This window comes from Coregonus clupeaformis, chromosome 23 (assembly GCF_020615455.1).
Source record: "Coregonus clupeaformis isolate EN_2021a chromosome 23, ASM2061545v1, whole genome shotgun sequence".
Taxonomy (NCBI): domain Eukaryota; kingdom Metazoa; phylum Chordata; class Actinopteri; order Salmoniformes; family Salmonidae; genus Coregonus; species Coregonus clupeaformis.
Window position 1 is genome coordinate 52,157,203 of NC_059214.1, and position 20,412 is coordinate 52,177,614.

Here is a 20,412-nt window from a genome sequence, read left to right on the forward strand (position 1 = left end):
ATGGCCCCCTATTCCCTATGTAGTGCACTACTTTAGACCAGAGAATGGCACCCTATCCCCTATGTAGTGCACTACTTTAGACCAGAGAATGGCACCCTATCCCCTGTGTAGTGCACTACTTTAGGCCGACGACAACACATCACAATAAAAGTTATTTATTCATTATTTACAAGCCTTCCTTTCTCAATGATTTATTCACATGGGGTAGCTTGACTTGGTTAGGAGACAGACACCGAGAGACACTGAAACACATTGTTAGGAGACAGACACCGAGAGACACTGAAACACATTGTTAGGAGACAGACACTGAGAGACACTGAAACATATTGTTAGGAGACAGACACCGAGAGACACTGAAACATATTGTTAGGAGACACTGAAACATATTGTTAGGAGACACTGAAACATATTGTTAGGAGACACTGAAACATATTGTTAGGAGACACGGAAACATATTGTTAGGAGACACTGAAGCATATTGTTAGGAGACACTGAAACATATTGTTAGGAGACACTGAAACATATAGTTAGGAGACACTGAAACATATTGTTAGGAGACACTGAAACATATTATTAGGAGACACTGAAACATATTGTTAGGAGACACTGAAACATATTGTTAGGAGACAGACACCGAGAGACACTGAAACATATAGTTAGGAGACACTGAAACATATTGTTAGGAGTCACTGAAACATATTGTTAGGAGACACTGAAACATATTGTTAGGAGACACTGAAACACATTGTTAGGAGACACTGAAACATATTGTTAGGAGACACTGAAACATATTGTTAGGAGACACTGAAACATATTGTTAGGAGACACTGAAACATATTGTTAGGAGACACTGAAACATCGCTCCAGCCCAGCAGTCTGTGTGTAATCACTCGTCTCTTCTTCTTCTATGAGCCATTACACCAGTACAACTATTATAGTTAAATTACTATTCAATACATTAGAGTCAAAGTTCTTGAAGTTTTCCGGATTGACTGACCTTCATGTCTTAAAGTAATGATGGACTGTCGTTTCTCTTTGCTTATTTGAGCTGTTCTTGCCATAATATGGACTTTAGACCAGAGAATGGCCCCCTATTCCCTATGTAGTGCACTACTTTAGACCAGAGAATGGCACCCTATCCCCTATGTAGTGCACTACTTTAGACCAGAGAATGGCACCCTATCCCCTGTGTAGTGCACTACTTTAGGCCGACGACAACACATCACAATAAAAGTTATTTATTCATTATTTACAAGCCTTCCTTTCTCAATGATTTATTCACATGGGGTAGCTTGACTTGGTTAGGAGACAGACACCGAGAGACACTGAAACACATTGTTAGGAGACAGACACCGAGAGACACTGAAACACATTGTTAGGAGACAGACACTGAGAGACACTGAAACATATTGTTAGGAGACAGACACCGAGAGACACTGAAACATATTGTTAGGAGACACTGAAACATATTGTTAGGAGACACTGAAACATATTGTTAGGAGACACTGAAACATATTGTTAGGAGACACTGAAACATATTGTTAGGAGACACGGAAACATATTGTTAGGAGACACTGAAGCATATTGTTAGGAGACACTGAAACATATTGTTAGGAGACACTGAAACATATAGTTAGGAGACACTGAAACATATTGTTAGGAGACACTGAAACATATTATTAGGAGACACTGAAACATATTGTTAGGAGACACTGAAACATATTGTTAGGAGACAGACACTGAGAGACACTGAAACATATAGTTAGGAGACACTGAAACATATTGTTAGGAGTCACTGAAACATATTGTTAGGAGACACTGAAACATATTGTTAGGAGACACTGAAACACATTGTTAGGAGACACTGAAACATATTGTTAGGAGACACTGAAACATATTGTTAGGAGACACTGAAACATATTGTTAGGAGACACTGAAACATATTGTTAGGAGACACTGAAACATCGCTCCAGCCCAGCAGTCTGTGTGTAATCACTCGTCTCTTCTTCTTCTATGAGCCATTACACCAGTACAACTATTATAGTTAAATTACTATTCAATACATTAGAGTCAAAGTTCTTGAAGTTTTCCGGATTGACTGACCTTCATGTCTTAAAGTAATGATGGACTGTCGTTTCTCTTTGCTTATTTGAGCTGTTCTTGCCATAATATGGACTTGGTCTTTTACCAAATAGGGCTATCTTCTGTATACCACCCCTACCTTGTCACAACACAACTAATTGGCTCAAACGCATTAAGAAGGAAAGAAATTCCACAAATTAACTTTTAACAAGGCACACCTGTTAATTGAAATGCATTCCAGGTGACTACCTCATGAAGCTGGTTGAGAGAATGCCAAGAGTGTGCAAAGCTGTCATCAAGGCAAAGGGTGGCTACTTTGAAGAATCTAAAATATAAAATATATTTTGATTTGTTTAACACTTTTTTGGTTACTACATGATTCCATATGTGTTATTTCATAGTTTTGATGTCTTCATTATTATTCTACAATGTAGAAAATAGTACAAATAAAGAAAAACCTTGGAATGAGTAGGTACTGTATATAGACCCTATTGAGTTTGCTCACCTTGGATATATCCTGTCCATCAATACGGATGCAGCCTCCCTGGATGTCGTAAAAGCGAAACAGTAGACGGAGGATAGTGCTTTTACCTGAACCAGACTGACCCACCTGCAGACACACATAGGACATGTGGATGTTAAAATGTGGGGTTATCTGAAAAGTGGAAGTCATTTGTTTTTATGCACATGTTAGTTTATGTAAGTAAGGAATGGCTATCTGAAGTGTTGAACCTACCAGAGCAACAGTCTGGCCGGCAATCACAGTGAAAGATACGCCCCTGAGAATCACATTCCTGAGGACAGCAACACAGATACACAGTCCTACTTCATCTGATGAAGTACTCATGATGCACACACACATTACATTACAGTACGTCATGAGTTGAATGCCAAGAGTTTTACAACTGGAGAATCTAAGTTGATACGTGAAGGCCAATGACAGGGTGATGCTTAGCTGTAGTATAAGCTCTGTTCTGCTCCGCCCACGACTATCCACCTGTTACTTTTACCTATCGTCTGTCATGAGAGACTATGTCCATAACATCAGAGATGAACTACAAACATTCTCATGACATCAGAGATGAACTACACATTCTCATTACATTTTTACATTTTAGTAATTTAGCAGACGCTCTTATCCAGAGCGATTTACAGTTAGTGAGTGCATAAATTTTTCATACTGGCCCCCCCCCCCCCGTGGGAAACGAACCCACAACCCTGGCGTTGCAAACGCCATGCTCTACCAACTGAGATACACATTGTCATGACATCAGAGATGACCTACACGTTCTCATGACATCAGAGATGACCTACACACGTTTTTATGACCTACCCCTCAGTGTAGCTGAAGCACACGTTCTGAAACTTCACCTCGCCTGCTGTCAACAGTAGCTCTGTAGAACTGACATCGTCTTTCACCTGGACAAGACAAACATGACAGGGGATAATAAATCATTAGTCATTTTAGCAGATGCTCTAATCCAGAGCGAATTACAGGAGCAATTAGGGTTAAGTGCCTTGCTCAAGGGCACATCGACAGATTTTTCACCTAGTCGGCTCGGGGATTAGAACCAGCGACCTTTCGGTTACTGGCACAACGCTCTTAACCACTAAGCTACCTGCCGCCGCAGTGACAGCAGCAGTGTAGTGGAGCTCAGGGACAGTAACTCCTGTAGCTAACAGGGGATGAGATCAGCAGTGTAGTGGAGCTCAGGGACAGTAACTCCTGTAGCTAACAGGGGATGAGATCAGCAGTGTAGTGGAGCTCAGGGACAGTAACTCCTGTAGCTAACAGGGGATGAGATCAGCAGTGTAGTGGAGCTCAGGGACAGTAACTCCTGTAGCTAACAGGGGATGAGATCAGCAGTGTAGTGGAGCTCAGGGACAGTAACTCCTGTACTTGACAGGGGATGAGATCAGCAGTGTAGTGGAGCTCAGGGACAGTAACTCCTGTAGCTAACAGGGGATGAGATCAGCAGTGTAGTGGAGCTCAGGGACAGTAACTCCTGTAGCTAACAGGGGATGAGATCAGCAGTGTAGTGGAGCTCAGGGACAGTAACTCCTGTAGCTAACAGGGGATGAGATCAGCAGTGTAGTGGAGCTCAGGGACAGTAACTCCTGTAGCTAACAGGGGATGAGATCAGCAGTGTAGTGGAGCTCAGGGACAGTAACTCCTGTAGCTAACAGGGGATGAGATCAGCAGTGTAGTGGAGCTCAGGGACAGTAACTCCTGTAGCTAACAGGGGATGAGATCAGCAGTGTAGTGGAGCTCAGGGACAGTAACTCCTGTAGCTAACAGGGGATGAGATCAGCAGTGTAGTGGAGCTCAGGGACAGTAACTCCTGTAGCTAACAGGGGATGAGATCAGCAGTGTAGTGGAGCTCAGGGACAGTAACTCCTGTAGCTAACAGGGGATGAGATCAGCAGTGTAGTGGAGCTCAGGGACAGTAACTCCTGTAGCTAACAGGGGATGAGATCAGCAGTGTAGTGGAGCTCAGGGACAGTAACTCCTGTACTTGACAGGGGATGAGATCAGCAGTGTAGTGGAGCTCAGGGACAGTAACTCCTGTAGCTAACAGGGGATGAGATCAGCAGTGTAGTGGAGCTCAGGGACAGTAACTCCTGTAGCTAACAGGGGATGAGATCAGCAGTGTAGTGGAGCTCAGGGACAGTAACTCCTGTAGCTAACAGGGGATGAGATCAGCAGTGTAGTGGAGCTCAGGGACAGTAACTCCTGTAGCTAACAGGGGATGAGATCAGCAGTGTAGTGGAGCTCAGGGACAGTAACTCCTGTAGCTAACAGGGGATGAGATCAGCAGTGTAGTGGAGCTCAGGGACAGTAACTCCTGTACTTGACAGGGGATGAGATCAGCAGTGTAGTGGAGCTCAGGGACAGTAACTCCTGTAGCTAACAGGGGATGAGATCAGCAGTGTAGTGGAGCTCAGGGACAGTAACTCCTGTAGCTAACAGGGGATGAGATCAGCAGTGTAGTGGAGCTCAGGGACAGTAACTCCTGTAGCTAACAGGGGATGAGATCAGCAGTGTAGTGGAGCTCAGGGACAGTAACTCCTGTAGTTAACAGGGGATGAGATCAGCAGTGTAGTGGAGCTCAGGGACAGTAACTCCTGTAGCTAACAGGGGATGAGATCAGCAGTGTAGTGGAGCTCAGGGACAGTAACTCCTGTAGCTAACAGGGGATGAGATCAGCAGTGTAGTGGAGCTCAGGGACAGTAACTCCTGTAGCTGACAGGGGATGAGATCAGCAGTGTAGTGGAGCTCAGGGACAGTAACTCCTGTAGCTAACAGGGGATGAGATCAGCAGTGTAGTGGAGCTCAGGGACAGTAACTCCTGTAGCTAACAGGGGATGAGATCAGCAGTGTAGTGGAGCTCAGGGACAGTAACTCCTGTAGCTAACAGGGGATGAGATCAGCAGTGTAGTGGAGCTCAGGGACAGTAACTCCTGTAGCTAACAGGGGATGAGATCAGCAGTGTAGTGGAGCTCAGGGACAGTAACTCCTGTAGCTAACAGGGGATGAGATCAGCAGTGTAGTGGAGCTCAGGGACAGTAACTCCTGTAGTTGACAGGGGATGAGATCAGCAGTGTAGTGGAGCTCAGGGACAGTAACTCCTGTAGCTAACAGGGGATGAGATCAGCAGTGTAGTGGAGCTCAGGGACAGTAACTCCTGTAGCTAACAGGGGATGAGATCAGCAGTGTAGTGGAGCTCAGGGACAGTAACTCCTGTAGCTAACAGGGGATGAGATCAGCAGTGTAGTGGAGCTCAGGGACAGTAACTCCTGTAGCTAACAGGGGATGAGATCAGCAGTGTAGTGGAGCTCAGGGACAGTAACTCCTGTAGCTTAACAGGGGATGAGATCAGCAGTGTAGTGGAGCTCAGGGACAGTAACTCCTGTAGCTAACAGGGGATGAGATCAGCAGTGTAGTGGAGCTCAGGGACAGTAACTCCTGTAGCTAACAGGGGATGAGATCAGCAGTGTAGTGGAGCTCAGGGACAGTAACTCCTGTAGCTAACAGGGGATGAGATCAGCAGTGTAGTGGAGCTCAGGGACAGTAACTCCTGTAGCTAACAGGGGATGAGATCAGCAGTGTAGTGGAGCTCAGGGACAGTAACTCCTGTAGCTAACAGGGGATGAGATCAGCAGTGTAGTGGAGCTCAGGGACAGTAACTCCTGTACTTGACAGGGGATGAGATCAGCAGTGTAGTGGAGCTCAGGGACAGTAACTCCTGTAGCTAACAGGGGATGAGATCAGCAGTGTAGTGGAGCTCAGGGACAGTAACTCCTGTAGCTAACAGGGGATGAGATCAGCAGTGTAGTGGAGCTCAGGGACAGTAACTCCTGTAGTTGACAGGGGATGAGATCAGCAGTGTAGTGGAGCTCAGGGACAGTAACTCCTGTAGCTAACAGGGGATGAGATCAGCAGTGTAGTGGAGCTCAGGGACAGTAACTCCTGTAGCTAACAGGGGATGAGATCAGCAGTGTAGTGGAGCTCAGGGACAGTAACTCCTGTAGCTAACAGGGGATGAGATCAGCAGTGTAGTGGAGCTCAGGGACAGTAACTCCTGTAGCTAACAGGGGATGAGATCAGCAGTGTAGTGGAGCTCAGGGACAGTAACTCCTGTACTTGACAGGGGATGAGATCAGCAGTGTAGTGGAGCTCAGGGACAGTAACTCCTGTAGCTAACAGGGGATGAGATCAGCAGTGTAGTGGAGCTCAGGGACAGTAACTCCTGTAGCTAACAGGGGATGAGATCAGCAGTGTAGTGGAGCTCAGGGACAGTAACTCCTGTAGCTAACAGGGGATGAGATCAGCAGTGTAGTGGAGCTCAGGGACAGTAACTCCTGTAGCTAACAGGGGATGAGATCAGCAGTGTAGTGGAGCTCAGGGACAGTAACTCCTGTAGCTAACAGGGGATGAGATCAGCAGTGTAGTGGAGCTCAGGGACAGTAACTCCTGTAGCTAACAGGGGATGAGATCAGCAGTGTAGTGGAGCTCAGGGACAGTAACTCCTGTAGCTAACAGGGGATGAGATCAGCAGTGTAGTGGAGCTCAGGGACAGTAACTCCTGTAGCTAACAGGGGATGAGATCAGCAGTGTAGTGGAGCTCAGGGACAGTAACTCCTGTAGCTAACAGGGGATGAGATCAGCAGTGTAGTGGAGCTCAGGGACAGTAACTCCTGTAGCTAACAGGGGATGAGATCAGCAGTGTAGTGGAGCTCAGGGACAGTAACTCCTGTAGCTAACAGGGGATGAGATCAGCAGTGTAGTGGAGCTCAGGGACAGTAACTCCTGTAGCTAACAGGGGATGAGATCAGCAGTGTAGTGGAGCTCAGGGACAGTAACTCCTGTAGCTAACAGGGGATGAGATCAGCAGTGTAGTGGAGCTCAGGGACAGTAACTCCTGTAGCTAACAGGGGATGAGATCAGCAGTGTAGTGGAGCTCAGGGACAGTAACTCCTGTAGCTAACAGGGGATGAGATCAGCAGTGTAGTGGAGCTCAGGGACAGTAACTCCTGTAGCTAACAGGGGATGAGATCAGCAGTGTAGTGGAGCTCAGGGACAGTAACTCCTGTAGCTAACAGGGGATGAGATCAGCAGTGTAGTGGAGCTCAGGGACAGTAACTCCTGTAGCTGACAGGGGATGAGATCAGCAGTGTAGTGGAGCTCAGGGACAGTAACTCCTGTAGCTGACAGGGGATGAGATCAGCAGTGTAGTGGAGCTCAGGGACAGTAACTCCTGTAGCTAACAGGGGATGAGATCAGCAGTGTAGTGGAGCTCAGGGACAGTAACTCCTGTAGCTAACAGGGGATGAGATCAGCAGTGTAGTGGAGCTCAGGGACAGTAACTCCTGTAGCTAACAGGGGATGAGATCAGCAGTGTAGTGGAGCTCAGGGACAGTAACTCCTGTAGCTAACAGGGGATGAGATCAGCAGTGTAGTGGAGCTCAGGGACAGTAACTCCTGTACTTGACAGGGGATGAGATCAGCAGTGTAGTGGAGCTCAGGGACAGTAACTCCTGTAGCTAACAGGGGATGAGATCAGCAGTGTAGTGGAGCTCAGGGACAGTAACTCCTGTAGCTAACAGGGGATGAGATCAGCAGTGTAGTGGAGCTCAGGGACAGTAACTCCTGTACTTGACAGGGGATGAGATCAGCAGTGTAGTGGAGCTCAGGGACAGTAACTCCTGTAGCTAACAGGGGATGAGATCAGCAGTGTAGTGGAGCTCAGGGACAGTAACTCCTGTAGCTAACAGGGGATGAGATCAGCAGTGTAGTGGAGCTCAGGGACAGTAACTCCTGTAGCTAACAGGGGATGAGATCAGCAGTGTAGTGGAGCTCAGGGACAGTAACTCCTGTAGCTAACAGGGGATGAGATCAGCAGTGTAGTGGAGCTCAGGGACAGTAACTCCTGTAGCTAACAGGGGATGAGATCAGCAGTGTAGTGGAGCTCAGGGACAGTAACTCCTGTAGCTAACAGGGGATGAGATCAGCAGTGTAGTGGAGCTCAGGGACAGTAACTCCTGTAGCTAACAGGGGATGAGATCAGCAGTGTAGTGGAGCTCAGGGACAGTAACTCCTGTACTTGACAGGGGATGAGATCAGCAGTGTAGTGGAGCTCAGGGACAGTAACTCCTGTACTTGACAGGGGATGAGATCAGCAGTGTAGTGGAGCTCAGGGACAGTAACTCCTGTAGCTAACAGGGGATGAGATCAGCAGTGTAGTGGAGCTCAGGGACAGTAACTCCTGTAGCTGACAGGGGATGAGATCAGCAGTGTAGTGGAGCTCAGGGACAGTAACTCCTGTAGCTAACAGGGGATGAGATCAGCAGTGTAGTGGAGCTCAGGGACAGTAACTCCTGTACTTGACAGGGGATGAGATCAGCAGTGTAGTGGAGCTCAGGGACAGTAACTCCTGTAGCTAACAGGGGATGAGATCAGCAGTGTAGTGGAGCTCAGGGACAGTAACTCCTGTAGCTAACAGGGGATGAGATCAGCAGTGTAGTGGAGCTCAGGGACAGTAACTCCTGTACTTGACAGGGGATGAGATCAGCAGTGTAGTGGAGCTCAGGGACAGTAACTCCTGTAGCTAACAGGGGATGAGATCAGCAGTGTAGTGGAGCTCAGGGACAGTAACTCCTGTAGCTAACAGGGGATGAGATCAGCAGTGTAGTGGAGCTCAGGGACAGTAACTCCTGTAGCTAACAGGGGATGAGATCAGCAGTGTAGTGGAGCTCAGGGACAGTAACTCCTGTAGCTTAACAGGGGATGAGATCAGCAGTGTAGTGGAGCTCAGGGACAGTAACTCCTGTAGCTAACAGGGGATGAGATCAGCAGTGTAGTGGAGCTCAGGGACAGTAACTCCTGTAGCTAACAGGGGATGAGATCAGCAGTGTAGTGGAGCTCAGGGACAGTAACTCCTGTAGCTAACAGGGGATGAGATCAGCAGTGTAGTGGAGCTCAGGGACAGTAACTCCTGTACTGACAGGGGATGAGATCAGCAGTGTAGTGGAGCTCAGGGACAGTAACTCCTGTAGCTAACAGGGGATGAGATCAGCAGTGTAGTGGAGCTCAGGGACAGTAACTCCTGTAGCTAACAGGGGATGAGATCAGCAGTGTAGTGGAGCTCAGGGACAGTAACTCCTGTAGCTGACAGGGGATGAGATCAGCAGTGTAGTGGAGCTCAGGGACAGTAACTCCTGTAGCTAACAGGGGATGAGATCAGCAGTGTAGTGGAGCTCAGGGACAGTAACTCCTGTAGCTAACAGGGGATGAGATCAGCAGTGTAGTGGAGCTCAGGGACAGTAACTCCTGTAGCTAACAGGGGATGAGATCAGCAGTGTAGTGGAGCTCAGGGACAGTAACTCCTGTAGCTAACAGGGGATGAGATCAGCAGTGTAGTGGAGCTCAGGGACAGTAACTCCTGTAGCTAACAGGGGATGAGATCAGCAGTGTAGTGGAGCTCAGGGACAGTAACTCCTGTAGCTAACAGGGATGAGATCAGCAGTGTAGTGGAGCTCAGGGACAGTAACTCCTGTAGCTAACAGGGGATGAGATCAGCAGTGTAGTGGAGCTCAGGGACAGTAACTCCTGTAGCTAACAGGGGATGAGATCAGCAGTGTAGTGGAGCTCAGGGACAGTAACTCCTGTAGCTAACAGGGGATGAGATCAGCAGTGTAGTGGAGCTCAGGGACAGTAACTCCTGTAGCTAACAGGGGATGAGATCAGCAGTGTAGTGGAGCTCAGGGACAGTAACTCCTGTAGCTAACAGGGGATGAGATCAGCAGTGTAGTGGAGCTCAGGGACAGTAACTCCTGTAGCTAACAGGGGATGAGATCAGCAGTGTAGTGGAGCTCAGGGACAGTAACTCCTGTAGCTAACAGGGGATGAGATCAGCAGTGTAGTGGAGCTCAGGGACAGTAACTCCTGTAGCTAACAGGGGATGAGATCAGCAGTGTAGTGGAGCTCAGGGACAGTAACTCCTGTAGCTAACAGGGGATGAGATCAGCAGTGTAGTGGAGCTCAGGGACAGTAACTCCTGTAGCTAACAGGGGATGAGATCAGCAGTGTAGTGGAGCTCAGGGACAGTAACTCCTGTAGCTAACAGGGGATGAGATCAGCAGTGTAGTGGAGCTCAGGGACAGTAACTCCTGTAGCTGACAGGGGATGAGATCAGCAGTGTAGTGGAGCTCAGGGACAGTAACTCCTGTAGCTAACAGGGGATGAGATCAGCAGTGTAGTGGAGCTCAGGGACAGTAACTCCTGTAGCTAACAGGGGATGAGATCAGCAGTGTAGTGGAGCTCAGGGACAGTAACTCCTGTAGCTAACAGGGGATGAGATCAGCAGTGTAGTGGAGCTCAGGGACAGTAACTCCTGTAGCTAACAGGGGATGAGATCAGCAGTGTAGTGGAGCTCAGGGACAGTAACTCCTGTAGCTAACAGGGGATGAGATCAGCAGTGTAGTGGAGCTCAGGGACAGTAACTCCTGTAGCTAACAGGGGATGAGATCAGCAGTGTAGTGGAGCTCAGGGACAGTAACTCCTGTAGCTAACAGGGGATGAGATCAGCAGTGTAGTGGAGCTCAGGGACAGTAACTCCTGTAGCTAACAGGGGATGAGATCAGCAGTGTAGTGGAGCTCAGGGACAGTAACTCCTGTAGCTAACAGGGGATGAGATCAGCAGTGTAGTGGAGCTCAGGGACAGTAACTCCTGTAGCTAACAGGGGATGAGATCAGCAGTGTAGTGGAGCTCAGGGACAGTAACTCCTGTAGCTAACAGGGGATGAGATCAGCAGTGTAGTGGAGCTCAGGGACAGTAACTCCTGTAGCTAACAGGGGATGAGATCAGCAGTGTAGTGGAGCTCAGGGACAGTAACTCCTGTAGCTAACAGGGGATGAGATCAGCAGTGTAGTGGAGCTCAGGGACAGTAACTCCTGTAGCTAACAGGGGATGAGATCAGCAGTGTAGTGGAGCTCAGGGACAGTAACTCCTGTAGCTAACAGGGGATGAGATCAGCAGTGTAGTGGAGCTCAGGGACAGTAACTCCTGTAGCTAACAGGGGATGAGATCAGCAGTGTAGTGGAGCTCAGGGACAGTAACTCCTGTAGCTAACAGGGGATGAGATCAGCAGTGTAGTGGAGCTCAGGGACAGTAACTCCTGTAGCTAACAGGGGATGAGATCAGCAGTGTAGTGGAGCTCAGGGACAGTAACTCCTGTAGCTAACAGGGGATGAGATCAGCAGTGTAGTGGAGCTCAGGGACAGTAACTCCTGTAGCTAACAGGGGATGAGATCAGCAGTGTAGTGGAGCTCAGGGACAGTAACTCCTGTAGCTAACAGGGGATGAGATCAGCAGTGTAGTGGAGCTCAGGGACAGTAACTCCTGTAGCTAACAGGGGATGAGATCAGCAGTGTAGTGGAGCTCAGGGACAGTAACTCCTGTAGCTAACAGGGGATGAGATCAGCAGTGTAGTGGAGCTCAGGGACAGTAACTCCTGTAGCTAACAGGGGATGAGATCAGCAGTGTAGTGGAGCTCAGGGACAGTAACTCCTGTAGCTAACAGGGGATGAGATCAGCAGTGTAGTGGAGCTCAGGGACAGTAACTCCTGTAGCTAACAGGGGATGAGATCAGCAGTGTAGTGGAGCTCAGGGACAGTAACTCCTGTAGCTAACAGGGGATGAGATCAGCAGTGTAGTGGAGCTCAGGGACAGTAACTCCTGTAGCTAACAGGGGATGAGATCAGCAGTGTAGTGGAGCTCAGGGACAGTAACTCCTGTAGCTTGACAGGGGATGAGATCAGCAGTGTAGTGGAGCTCAGGGACAGTAACTCCTGTAGCTAACAGGGGATGAGATCAGCAGTGTAGTGGAGCTCAGGGACAGTAACTCCTGTAGCTGACAGGGGATGAGATCAGCAGTGTAGTGGAGCTCAGGGACAGTAACTCCTGTAGCTAACAGGGGATGAGATCAGCAGTGTAGTGGAGCTCAGGGACAGTAACTCCTGTAGCTAACAGGGGATGAGATCAGCAGTGTAGTGGAGCTCAGGGACAGTAACTCCTGTAGCTAACAGGGGATGAGATCAGCAGTGTAGTGGAGCTCAGGGACAGTAACTCCTGTAGCTAACAGGGGATGAGATCAGCAGTGTAGTGGAGCTCAGGGACAGTAACTCCTGTAGCTAACAGGGGATGAGATCAGCAGTGTAGTGGAGCTCAGGGACAGTAACTCCTGTAGCTAACAGGGGATGAGATCAGCAGTGTAGTGGAGCTCAGGGACAGTAACTCCTGTAGCTAACAGGGGATGAGATCAGCAGTGTAGTGGAGCTCAGGGACAGTAACTCCTGTAGCTAACAGGGGATGAGATCAGCAGTGTAGTGGAGCTCAGGGACAGTAACTCCTGTAGCTAACAGGGGATGAGATCAGCAGTGTAGTGGAGCTCAGGGACAGTAACTCCTGTAGCTAACAGGGGATGAGATCAGCAGTGTAGTGGAGCTCAGGGACAGTAACTCCTGTAGCTAACAGGGGATGAGATCAGCAGTGTAGTGGAGCTCAGGGACAGTAACTCCTGTAGCTAACAGGGGATGAGATCAGCAGTGTAGTGGAGCTCAGGGACAGTAACTCCTGTAGCTAACAGGGGATGAGATCAGCAGTGTAGTGGAGCTCAGGGACAGTAACTCCTGTAGCTAACAGGGGATGAGATCAGCAGTGTAGTGGAGCTCAGGGACAGTAACTCCTGTAGCTAACAGGGGATGAGATCAGCAGTGTAGTGGAGCTCAGGGACAGTAACTCCTGTAGTTGACAGGGGATGAGATCAGCAGTGTAGTGGAGCTCAGGGACAGTAACTCCTGTAGCTAACAGGGGATGAGATCAGCAGTGTAGTGGAGCTCAGGGACAGTAACTCCTGTAGCTAACAGGGGATGAGATCAGCAGTGTAGTGGAGCTCAGGGACAGTAACTCCTGTAGCTAACAGGGGATGAGATCAGCAGTGTAGTGGAGCTCAGGGACAGTAACTCCTGTAGCTAACAGGGGATGAGATCAGCAGTGTAGTGGAGCTCAGGGACAGTAACTCCTGTAGCTAACAGGGGGATGAGATCAGCAGTGTAGTGGAGCTCAGGGACAGTAACTCCTGTAGCTAACAGGGGATGAGATCAGCAGTGTAGTGGAGCTCAGGGACAGTAACTCCTGTACTAACAGGGGATGAGATCAGCAGTGTAGTGGAGCTCAGGGACAGTAACTCCTGTAGCTAACAGGGGATGAGATCAGCAGTGTAGTGGAGCTCAGGGACAGTAACTCCTGTAGCTAACAGGGGATGAGATCAGCAGTGTAGTGGAGCTCAGGGACAGTAACTCCTGTAGCTAACAGGGGATGAGATCAGCAGTGTAGTGGAGCTCAGGGACAGTAACTCCTGTAGCTAACAGGGGATGAGATCAGCAGTGTAGTGGAGCTCAGGGACAGTAACTCCTGTAGCTAACAGGGGATGAGATCAGCAGTGTAGTGGAGCTCAGGGACAGTAACTCCTGTAGCTAACAGGGGATGAGATCAGCAGTGTAGTGGAGCTCAGGGACAGTAACTCCTGTAGCTAACAGGGGATGAGATCAGCAGTGTAGTGGAGCTCAGGGACAGTAACTCCTGTAGCTAACAGGGGATGAGATCAGCAGTGTAGTGGAGCTCAGGGACAGTAACTCCTGTAGCTAACAGGGGATGAGATCAGCAGTGTAGTGGAGCTCAGGGACAGTAACTCCTGTACTGACAGGGGATGAGATCAGCAGTGTAGTGGAGCTCAGGGACAGTAACTCCTGTAGCTAACAGGGGATGAGATCAGCAGTGTAGTGGAGCTCAGGGACAGTAACTCCTGTAGCTAACAGGGGATGAGATCAGCAGTGTAGTGGAGCTCAGGGACAGTAACTCCTGTAGCTAACAGGGGATGAGATCAGCAGTGTAGTGGAGCTCAGGGACAGTAACTCCTGTACTTGACAGGGGATGAGATCAGCAGTGTAGTGGAGCTCAGGGACAGTAACTCCTGTAGCTAACAGGGGATGAGATCAGCAGTGTAGTGGAGCTCAGGGACAGTAACTCCTGTAGCTAACAGGGGATGAGATCAGCAGTGTAGTGGAGCTCAGGGACAGTAACTCCTGTACTTGACAGGGGATGAGATCAGCAGTGTAGTGGAGCTCAGGGACAGTAACTCCTGTAGCTAACAGGGGATGAGATCAGCAGTGTAGTGGAGCTCAGGGACAGTAACTCCTGTACTTGACAGGGGATGAGATCAGCAGTGTAGTGGAGCTCAGGGACAGTAACTCCTGTAGCTAACAGGGGATGAGATCAGCAGTGTAGTGGAGCTCAGGGACAGTAACTCCTGTAGCTAACAGGGGATGAGATCAGCAGTGTAGTGGAGCTCAGGGACAGTAACTCCTGTACCTGACAGGGGATGAGATCAGCAGTGTAGTGGAGCTCAGGGACAGTAACTCCTGTAGCTAACAGGGGATGAGATCAGCAGTGTAGTGGAGCTCAGGGACAGTAACTCCTGTAGCTAACAGGGGATGAGATCAGCAGTGTAGTGGAGCTCAGGGACAGTAACTCCTGTAGCTAACAGGGGATGAGATCAGCAGTGTAGTGGAGCTCAGGGACAGTAACTCCTGTAGCTAACAGGGGATGAGATCAGCAGTGTAGTGGAGCTCAGGGACAGTAACTCCTGTAGCTAACAGGGGATGAGATCAGCAGTGTAGTGGAGCTCAGGGACAGTAACTCCTGTAGCTAACAGGGGATGAGATCAGCAGTGTAGTGGAGCTCAGGGACAGTAACTCCTGTAGCTAACAGGGGATGAGATCAGCAGTGTAGTGGAGCTCAGGGACAGTAACTCCTGTAGCTAACAGGGGATGAGATCAGCAGTGTAGTGGAGCTTAGGGACTAGATGGTCTACTTCCTCCATGGATCAGGATCTCAGCTCAAGCCACACACAGTGGATCTCAGACATAACAAGAATATTAAGCACCACCTTGCAGTCACCGACCCTCCGACCACTTCCCTCCCCTCTCCACAGTCCCATAGCCCACCATTCAACGGTTACAGCTTTCCAAGAAAAATACAAAAAGACAAATCTCAGCATCAAATAATGGCTATTAACATATCAAGGGGATCTAAAGAAGCTTTGAATGTTGAGCCCTTCGCTGGACAGACAGACAGACAGACAGACAGACAGACAGACAGAGGGCAGCGACTAACTGGGGAGAGTTTTCCCACAGAGAGGCCCTCCACAAGCCTCAGAGAGGGACAGGGACAGGGACAGGGACAGGGACAGGGACAGGGACAGGGACAGGGGCAGGGACAGGGGCAGGGACAGGGACAGGGCGGAGTACAGGGACAGGGACAGGGGCAGGGACAGGGACAGGGACAGGGACAGGGACAGAGGCAGGGACAGGGACAGGGACAGGGACAGGGACAGGGGCAGGGACAGGGACAGGGCGGAGTACAGGGACAGGGACAGGGACAGGGACAGGGACAGGGGCAGGGACAGGGACAGGGACAGGGACAGGGACAGGGACAGAGGCAGGGACAGGGACAGGGACAGGGACAGGGACAGGGACAGGGGCAGGGACAGGGACAGGGCGGAGTACAGGGACAGGGACAGGGACAGAGGCAGGGGCAGGGACAGGGACAGGGACAGGAGCAGGGACAGGGATAGGGACAGGGACAGAGGCAGGGACAGGGACAGGGACAGGGACAAGGACCGGGACAGGGACAGGGACAGGGTGGAGTACAGGGACAGGGACAGAGGCAGGGACACACACTGCCCTGACCATGGCCTCAGCAGTTTAAATAATAAACATGTCTCATTACTCACTAGCATCACGTACTTACCTCTTTGTCTTCTGTTAAGAGCTTGAACATGTTCTCCATGTCAATAAAGGAGCTCTGGATTAGTCTGTGGAGAGAATATGTTGATATCAGTTATCCAGTAATGGTAGCATAGCGTACTGTACGTGACTGTCTCTCATACAGTGAGACTGTAGATCTCACCTGTAATATGTACCGAACCAGTTGATCTCACCTGTAATATGTACCGAACCAGTTGATCTCACCTGTAATATGTACCGAACCGGTTGATCTCACCTGTAATATGTACAAAACCAGTTGATCTCACCTGTAATATGTACAAAACCAGTTGATCTCACCTGTAATATGTACCGAACCAGTTGATCTCACCTGTAATATGTACCGAACCGGTTGATCTCACCTGTAATATGTACAAAACCAGTTGATCTCACCTGTAATATGTACAAAACCAGTTGATCTCACCTGTAATACGTACCGAACCAGTTGATCTCACCTGTAATATGTGCTGAACCAGTTGATCTCATCTGTAATATATACCGAACCAGTGGATCTCATCTGTAATATGTACCGAACCAGTTGATCTCACCTGTAATATGTACCGAACCAGTTGATCTCACCTTAATATGTACCGAACCAGTTGATCTCACCTGTAATATGTACCGGGCCAGTTGATCTCACCTGTAATATGTACCGAACCAGTTGATCTTATCTGTAATATGTACCGAACCAGTTGATCTCACCTGTAATATGTACCGAACCAGTTGATCTCACCTGTAATATGTACCGAACCAGTTGATCTCACCTGTAATATGTACCGAACCAGTTGATCTCACCTGTAATATGTACCGAACCAGTTGATCTCACCTGTAATATGTACCGAACCAGTTTTACATTTACATTTACATTTTAGTCATTTAGCAGACGCTCTTATCCAGAGCGACTTACAGTTAGTGAGTGCATACATTATTTTATTATTTTTTTCATACTAGCACCCCGTGGGAATCGAACCCACAACCCTGGCGTTGCAAACGCCATGCTCTACCAACTGAGCTACATCCCTGCCGGCCATTCCCTCCCCTACCTGGATGACGTTGGGCCAATTGTGCACCCCCCCATGGGTCTCCCAGTCACGGCCGGCTACGACAGAGCCTGGATTTGAACCAGGATCTCTAGTGGCACAGCTAGCACTGCGATGCAGTGCCTTAGACCACTGCGCCATTCGGGAGAGTTGGTCCCTACATTACCTAGTAGGGACCAACACACTACATTACCTAGTAGGGACCAACACACTACATTATCTAACAGGGACCAACAGACACTGCATTACCTAGTAGGGACCAACAGACGCTACATTACCTAGTAGGGACCAACAGACGCTACATTACCAAGTAGGGACCAACACACTACATTACCTAGTAGGACAAACAGACGCTACATTACCTAGTAGGGACTAACAGACGCTACATTACCTAGTAGGGACCAACAGACGCTACATTACCTAGTAGGGACCAACACACGCTACATTACCTAGTAGGGACCAACAGACGCTACATTACCTAGTAGGGACCAACAGACGCTACATTACCTAGTAGGGACCAACAGACAATACATTACCTAGTAGGGACCAACACACGCTACATTACCTAGTAGGGACAAACAGACGCTACATTACCTAGTAGGGACCAACAGACGCTACATTACCTAGTAGAGACCAACACACGCTACATTACCTAGTAGGGACCAACACACGCTACATTACCTAGTAGGGACCAACAGACGCTACATTATCTAGTAGGGACCAACAGACGCTACATTACCTAGTAGGGACCAACAGACGCTACATTACCTAGTAGGGACCAACAGACAATACATTACCTAGTAGGGACCAACACACACTACATTACCTAGTAGGGACCAACACACACTACATTACCTAGTAGGGCCCAACACACTACATTACCTAGTAGGGCCCAACACACTACATTACCTAGTAGGGCCCAACACACTACATTACCTAGTAGGGCCCAACACGCTACATTACCTAGTAGGGACAAACAGACACTACATTACCTAGTAGGGACCAACAGACACTACATTACCTAGTAGGGACCAACAGACACTACATTACTTAGTAGGGACCAACACACACTACATGACCTAGTAGAGACCAACACACTACATTATCTAGTAGAGACCAACAGACACTACATTACCTAGTAGGGACCAACAGACACTACATTACCTAGTAGGGACCAACAGACACTACATTACCTAGTAGGGACCAACAGACACTACATTACCTAGTAGGGACCAACAGACACTACATTACCTAGTAGGGACCAACAGACACTACATTACCTAGTAGGGACAAACACACTACATTATCTAGTAGAGACCAACAGACACTACATTACCTAGTAGAGACCAACAGACACTACATTACCTAGTAGAGACCAACACACTACATTACCTAGTAGGGCACAACAGACACTACATTACCTAGTAGGGACCAACAGACGCTACATTACCTAGAAGGGACCAACACACTACATTATCTAGTAGAGACCAACACACTACATTATCTAGTAGAGACCAACACACTACATTACCTAGTAGGGCCCAACAGACATTACATTACCTAGTAGGGCCCAACACACTACATTACCTAGTAGGGAGAAACAGACGCTACATTACCTAGTAGGGACCAAACAGACACTACATTACCTAGTAGGGACCAACAGACACTACATTACCTATTACAGTTGATCTCACCTGTAATATGTACCGAACCAGTTGAGAGGAGTGTACAGCTGGATGATGTAGGTGCCAAACAGGACATAGTCACCAACCTAAGGAGAGGTGGAAAGACCAATAACACACAACCACATTCAATACGCTATCATCCCTGCTGACAACACCCTGCTGACAACACCCTGCTGACAACACCCTGCTGACAACACCCTGCTGACAACACCCTGCTGACAACACCCTGCTGACAACAACCTGCTGACAACACCCTGCTGACAACACCCTGCTGACAACACCCTGCTGACAACACCCTGCTGACAACAACCTGCTGACAACACCCTGCTGACAACACCCTGCTGACAACACCCTGCATACACATCAAGAGAGATACGTTGTAAACAGAGAAGGAATCAGAGGATGCCAGTGTGGCCTGATGTGAACCGTTATGAAGGCAGAGGAGACTGTACCTGGAACTGGCCTTCTGTGACCATGGAAGCACAGAGCAGAGATCCTGCTAACAGCCCTGAGCCAATGATCAGGTTCTGGGTCTGGTTCAGTAGTGCCAACGAAGCGTTGGTCCTCAACTCTGACTGCTGCAGGACAGGGGAGCACAAACATCAGCTAGCTACCTCAACATCAACCAATCAGGACAGGGGAGCACAAACATCAGCTAGCTACCTCAACATCAACCAATCAGGACAGGGGAGCACAAACATCAGCTAGCTACCTCAACATCAACCAATCAGGACAGGGGAGCACAAACATCAGCTAGCTACCTCAACATCAACCAATCAGGACAGGGGAGCACAAACATCAGCTAGCTACCTCAACATCAACCAATCAGGACAGGGGAGCACAAACATCAGCTAGCTACCTCAACATCAACCAATCAGGACAGGGGAGCACAAACATCAGCTAGCTACCTCAACATCAACCAATCAGGACAGGGGAGCACAAACATCAGCTAGCTACCTCAACATCAACCAATCAGGACAGGGGAGCACAAACATCAGCTAGCTACCTCAACATCAACCAATCAGGACAGGGGAGCACAAACATCAGCTAGCTACCTCAACATCAACCAATCAGGACAGGGGAGCACAATCATCAGCTAGCTACCTCAACATCAACCAATCAGGACAGGGGAGCACAAACATCAGCTAGCTACCTCAACATCAACCAATCAGGACAGGGGAGCACAAACATCAGCTAGCTACCTCAACATCAACCAATC

The 20,412-nt window shown here is 48.9% G+C and overlaps 1 protein-coding gene across 1 annotated transcript in view; it reads right to left on the bottom strand.

Moving 5' to 3' along the window:
* Positions 1 to 20,412, bottom strand: part of abcb6b (ATP-binding cassette, sub-family B (MDR/TAP), member 6b) — a gene marked incomplete at its 5' end in the record, with an annotated part of 48,899 nt that overhangs the window by 20,348 nt on the left and 8,139 nt on the right. The window contains 6 exons of the mRNA XM_041844879.2: positions 2,588 to 2,692; positions 2,819 to 2,876; positions 3,416 to 3,501; positions 16,455 to 16,518; positions 19,203 to 19,279; positions 19,646 to 19,771. Coding sequence (XP_041700813.1) covers positions 2,588 to 2,692; positions 2,819 to 2,876; positions 3,416 to 3,501; positions 16,455 to 16,518; positions 19,203 to 19,279; positions 19,646 to 19,771 — 516 coding nt within the window. The remainder of the gene's footprint in view (positions 1 to 2,587; positions 2,693 to 2,818; positions 2,877 to 3,415; positions 3,502 to 16,454; positions 16,519 to 19,202; positions 19,280 to 19,645; positions 19,772 to 20,412) is intronic.